Here is a 5,899-nt window from a genome sequence, read left to right on the forward strand (position 1 = left end):
TGGTGGTGGGGGGAGGGGCAGCGGGAGTGTCGCCCCAGGCCCTCTGCCCCCCCCTCCTCCCCCCCGCAGGAGCGCTTGTCTCAGTGGGGACGGGTCAGAACCAGCAGGACAGTTCTTCACCCACCTACAGCCTGACCTTTGACCTCGGTCTCCAGCAGAACGGTCACCTTCTGGGCTGCAGCCCACGTTCTCGACCACTGATCAGACACTGGGACTCTTTTATCCCATTTGCTTCTCACAGAGGGGTCAGAGGTCACAGGTCAGGGTCAGACAACAAGTGGTGCCACCAGAGCTGGAGGTGTCTCCATGAAGGTCACATGAGGTGAAGTGGGCGGAGTCTCTGTTGTGACTTCATCTCTCCTGGTTTGTTCATTAGTAAACACTGAAGAACGTCTGTTCTGAGGTTGTGGGTTTGATTCCCGCTCCAAAGAATCCACTGGTTCTAAACCCTTTAGCACCGACTTGAGTGGAACACTGTACTACAGTACATACTACAGTACACACTGTACTACAGTACATACTACAGTACATACTACAGTACACACTGTACTACAGTACATACTACAGTATGTCACACTGTAGGACCATGTTTGTGGACCATGTTTGTGGACCATGTTTGTGGACCATGTTCGTGGACCATGTTCGTGGACCATGTTCATCTAAAACGTCTCTCATCCGTCAGGGCTGGACGACAGCGTGCAGCAATACGTCCCGTCTTTCCAGCGCCATCAGGTGGACGGAGAGAAGCTGCTGCGGATGTCCCACCAGGAGCTGCTGTCTCTGGGCATGTCCAGGGTGGGACACCAGGAGGTGCTGCTGGAGGCCGTGGACCTCCTCTGTGCTCTGGTCAGTGACTCTCCAACCTTCACAGTACAGACCAGTACAGACCAGTACAGACCAGCACAGGTGAACCTGAAGACCCTGGTGGGGAAGATGAGGGTCGCTGACCACAACCTGAGCGGCGCCGTGTCCCAGCACAGGAAGAACCCGTCCTACAGCAGCAAGAACTCCCATCAGCCCTCCAACCAGTTCCTGACGGCTGTGGTGGAACTGATCTCAGCTGCCAAGAGTCTGCTGGGCTGGATGGACAGGTGGAGCAGCACACACAGACACTGACTCCTCTCTGTGACTCCCCTCTGTCACTCCTCTCTGTGACTCCTCTGTCTCCCCTCTCTGACTCCTCTCTCTGACTCCCCTCTGTGACTCCTCTGTGACCCCTCTCTGTGACCCCTCTCTGACTCCCCTCTCTGACTCCCCTCTCTGTCTCCTCTCTGTGTCTCCTCTCTGTGTCTCCTCTCTGTGTCTCCTCTCTGTGTCTCCTCTCTGTGTCTCCTCTGTGACCCCTCTCTGTGACCCCTCTCTGTGACCCCTCTCTGTGACCCCTCTCTGTGACCCCTCTCTGTGACCCCTCTCTGTGACCCCTCTCTGTGACCCCTCTCTGTGACCCCTCTCTGACTCCCCTCTCTGACTCCCCTCTCTGTCTCCTCTCTGTGACTCCTCTTTGACTCCTCTCTTTGACTCCTCTGTGACTCCTCGCTGTGACTCCTCTGTGACTCCCCTCTGTCACTCCTCTCTGTGACTCCTCTTTGACTCCTCTCTGTGACTCCTCTCTGACCCCTCTCTGTGACTCCTCTCTTTGACTCCTCTGTGACTCCTCTATGACTCCTCTCTGTGACTCCCCTCTGTCACTCCTCTCTGTGACTCCTCTCTGACTCCTCTCTCTGACTCCCCTCTGTGACTCCTCTTTGACTCCTCTCTGTGACTCCTCTCTGGGACTCCTCTCCGTGACTCCTCTGTGACTCCTCTGTGACCCCTCTCTGTGACCCCTCTCTGTGACCCCTCTCTGTGACCCCTCTCTGACTCCCCTCTCTGTCTCCTCTCTGTGTCTCCTCTCTGTGACTCCTCTGTCTCCCCTCTCTGACTCCTCTCTCTGACTCCCCTCTGTGACTCCTCTCTGACTCCCCTCTGTGACTCCTCTGTGACCCCTCTGTGACTCCTCTCTGTTGCTCCTCTGTGACTCCTCTCTGTCACCCCTCTGTGACCCCTCTCTGTGACCCCTCTCTGTGACCCCTCTCTGTGACCCCTCTCTGTGACCCCTCTCTGACTCCCCTCTCTGTCTCCTCTCTGTGACTCCTCTGTGTCTCCTCTCTGTGTCTCCTCTGTGTCTCCTCTCTGTGACTCCTCTTTGACTCCTCTCTTTGACTCCTCTGTGACTCCTCTGTGACTCCTCTCTGCAGGACTCCTCTGACCAACGACTTCACCTTCACCAAAAGCACCATCATCCAGCTGTGTCTGGAGTTGACCTCTACTGTCCAGAAGGTCAGTGACCGTCTCTCACACACACACACACTCATTGACCGTGTTGTTGTTCCTAAACTCTGGGGTGAATCCTGTTTTTACAGGACTGCAGTGTTTATGAGATGGAAGAGAAGATTCTGGAAGTGGTGAGGCCTGCCTGTGTGTGTGTGTGTGTGTGTGTGTGTGTGTCAGTTTCCTGTCACTCTTCCTGGTTGGAGCAGGAACAGCACAGTGAAACAGGACTGTGGGATTTGATCTGACCCTTCCTGTTTCCCATGACCTCTGACCTCTGCTGTGGTCCAGGACACTGTGTCTGGTCAGACAACAATTAAAAATGTTCTAAATGTTTTCATGTGGCTCTTTTAACATTATGTCCACAACACTGCCCCCTGCTGGTCGGAGTCTGTTGCCCCCTTTATTTCTCTGTGACGTCAGCAGTCGTTCTCCTGTCTTTAAGTCACGTGCTCTGACCTGCATCTGTGAGAAGACGGTCCAGACGACCTCTGACCCCTCCAAGAATGAGATGGCCTGTCTGGAGGAGGTTCACATTACCAACGTCCGACCAGGCGAAGGACTGGTGAGTCAGCGGGGTCAGCGGGGTCAGCGGGGTCAACAGCTGTAAAGTGACTCCTGTTCTGAACGTTGTTGAATCGTTTCAGGGGATTTACATCAAATCAACGTACGACGGACGTCATGTGATCACAGGAACCACGGAGAATGTGAGTCCCTGACCTTGACCTTGACCCTGACCCTGACCCTGACCTTGACCCTCTCTGACCCCACTGTTGTTGTTGTGGTCCAGTCTCCTGCAGACAGAACCCAGAGGATTCACGCTGGAGACGAGGTCATTGGGGTCAACCAGCAGACGGTGGTGAGTCCAACAGCTCCACCTAGGTTTCTTCTACACCTTCAGACCTTCTCACTCTTCATTGACGCCATCATCTGCCCTCTGATTGGTACAGGTCGGTTGGCAGCTGAAGCATCTGGTGGACAAGTTAAGGGCGGAGACAGGAAGTGTAGCCCTGGTGGTGAAGAAGAGACCGTCAGGCATCACAGGCAGTTTTGTTCCTGCTCCACTGAAGAACATGCGCTGGAGGTCCCCACAGGTGCAGGTAGATGGTTCTAGAAGAACCAGATTGGGCTGATAGACACTTCATTACTGGGTACAGTGAAGCAGCAGCTGCTGTGAACTGGTGACCTGAAATCACTGATATATATGGACTTTGGTCTGAACTAAAATCTCTGATTTTCTCTATGGACTTTGGTCTGAACTAAAATCTCTGATTTTCTCCATGAGGTTTGGTCTGAACTAAAATCTCTGATTTTCTCTATGGACTTTGGTCTGAACTAAAATCTCTGATTTTCTCTATGGACTTTGGTCTGAACTAAAATCTCTGATTTTCTCCATGGACTTTGGTCTGAACTAAAATCTCTGATTTTCTCCATGGACTTTGGTCTGAACTAAAATCTCTGATTTTCTCTATGGACTTTGGTCTGAACTAAAATCTCTGATTTTCTCCATGGACTTTGGTCTGAACTTAAATTCTTAATCTGAGCTGTGAAAACAGAGCTGAGGTCAGTGTGTCTTCACCTGGTTGTGCCCCTACCCTCTGGGTCAAAGGTCATCCCAGCTTACGTCAGTTTTGTGCTACAGAGACCCAGGAGCTGCTGGTCCTCTGCTGCCTCCTGTGGTCAGATTGTGTAACTGAGGTAGTCCATGTGGCGTAGACAGCAGCCTGTGTTTCATGCTGACGGACAAACAGGGCAGAGAATTTCCTGTGTTTGTCAAAAAGCAGACGTTGTCAGAGGTGAGGAAGGAAACGGTTCCTGGTGGAGCTGGACCAGGAACATGTTAGTGTTTAGGAATGAAAACATGCTGCGTCTGAACAAACACTGACTGAAGCAGAAAGTACTTCCTGTTCAGAACTGTTTCTGTTTCAGACGTCTCAGAGAACCTCAGGAGTCTACAGACCTCAACCACACCAGAACCCAGACAGTCTTGGACCCAGAGCCTCCGTCCTGGACCTGTACCTCCCTCCTCCTCCTACAGCTCCGTACTTCCCAGTGTGAGTGTCAGACCTACAGTCTGAACATGGTCGCCCCGCTCCTCCTTCACCTCCTTCTTGTCCTCCTCTTCCTCGACAGGACCACCATCTCAGCTTCAGGCGTGGACCTCAGACCCCGGTCTCCAAACTCCTGCCTGGACTCAAACCCACGACCACGCTTTGGTGTCTCACGTGACATTACGATGTCAGATGTGGCCCCGCCCCCTGAAGTCAACCAGCCAATCCCGGTCCGTTATCGTGCTCGTTCCTCCGCTCACTGTGAGTGACTTGAACAGCGCTCCGTCAGTCAGACCGTGGTTGTACCTTCTCTCAAACCTTGGTTTCTCCTCCGTCTCTGCAGCCAAACCTCGGCCCGTCTCTATGCCCGTGGAGTCTCTCTGTGGCTCCGCCTCCTCCAGGCCCGGCGCTCACAGAAGGAAAGGTGAGTCAGGGTCACCTGACCAGCGTAGTCTTTGGTTCAGAGGAGACTTCCTGTAGAAACCCTGACGTGTGTCTGTGTCTCCTGAAGGTCACGACCTCCTTCACAGGTGCCTGAGTAACGAGGGCATCAGCTCCATCACCGAGGAGGAGCCCTGTTACCCCCTGCCCTACCGCGGCCACCCATCGGTCCGCGGGGTCGACCACATCAGAGGGAGCCAGTGCTTCATTAACTCAGACCTGCACAACAGCGCCACCATCCCATACCAGGAAGCGTCTTCCAAGAAGTCCGCCACGTCCGCCGCCGTTTCTCCTCCTGCTCCGACCAAACAGTCCAAGTCTCTGCTCACAGGGTGGTTGGCTCGACTCCGACTGCTCAGCCATTGATCCACTCAAAACCACAGCGCCACCGTCTGGACTGGAGAGGAGACTGAGAAGGTAGGATGTTAACACTCCACACTCTGATCCAGCTGGACTTTTGTTTCCTTCAACTTCAAATGTTATTGCTAAAAAAGTTCTACAGAACCGTTGACTCCAAAAACCAGTTCTCTTCAGGATTCTCCAGGAAACTCAGGTCAGTCTGACACCTGTGGTCAGTGGAGACGAGTTCCTCCGTTTGAGGAAGTGCTTTAGCTTTATTTTTGTACTAACAAGGAGCCATGTAGTACTACTGCACAAGTACTACTGTACAAGTACTGCTGCACAAGTACTGCTGTACAAGTGTGTACATAAGATGAGATAGAGTTTATTTTTGTAGAAATCTGTGCTGATTTTGAAATGACAAAATTCTTCAATTTTGATCCAAAAAACCAAACCAAGAATTCTAAATTTGTGGAAAAACTGTTCTCTTTATAAAAAAATATTTGAACGTCTAATTAGAATTCTAAGCGTGTGGAAAAACTGTTTATAAAAAAATATTTGAACGTCTAATGGAACAACTGTTCAAACACTGTTTAAAGACACGGTTTAATCATTAAATATTATGAATAAAGTTCTCAGGGTTTTTAACTGTTGTGACCTTTGACCTCTGCTCTAATTAGCATCTTATGCTATCAAACATTTCTTCAATATTTCTCTGTTACAACAAAACAGAATTATTTTCTGCTGATGACATCATT

The 5,899-nt window shown here is 51.4% G+C and overlaps 1 protein-coding gene across 2 annotated transcripts in view; it reads left to right on the top strand.

Annotated features, from left to right (window-relative positions):
• Positions 1-5,579, top strand: part of LOC103381323 (connector enhancer of kinase suppressor of ras 3-like) — a 9,680-nt gene extending 4,101 nt beyond the window's left edge. The window contains exons 2-12 of one of the 2 annotated variants that reach the window (XM_025056759.1): positions 683-1,091; positions 2,238-2,319; positions 2,403-2,444; positions 2,756-2,875; positions 2,958-3,017; positions 3,101-3,169; positions 3,261-3,410; positions 4,240-4,364; positions 4,444-4,622; positions 4,705-4,785; positions 4,873-5,579. In XM_025056759.1, the coding sequence (XP_024912527.1) occupies positions 683-1,091; positions 2,238-2,319; positions 2,403-2,444; positions 2,756-2,875; positions 2,958-3,017; positions 3,101-3,169; positions 3,261-3,410; positions 4,240-4,364; positions 4,444-4,622; positions 4,705-4,785; positions 4,873-5,168 (1,613 nt within the window). In that variant the 3' untranslated portion in view covers positions 5,169-5,579. The remainder of the gene's footprint in view (positions 1-682; positions 1,092-2,237; positions 2,320-2,402; positions 2,445-2,755; positions 2,876-2,957; positions 3,018-3,100; positions 3,170-3,260; positions 3,411-4,239; positions 4,365-4,443; positions 4,623-4,704; positions 4,786-4,872) is intronic. The other variant, XM_025056760.1, reaches the window with a different exon arrangement.
• The last annotated feature ends 320 nt before the right edge of the window (positions 5,580-5,899 follow it).

This window comes from Cynoglossus semilaevis, chromosome 7 (assembly GCF_000523025.1).
Source record: "Cynoglossus semilaevis isolate Cse_v1.0 chromosome 7, Cse_v1.0, whole genome shotgun sequence".
NCBI classification, from domain to species: domain Eukaryota; kingdom Metazoa; phylum Chordata; class Actinopteri; order Pleuronectiformes; family Cynoglossidae; genus Cynoglossus; species Cynoglossus semilaevis.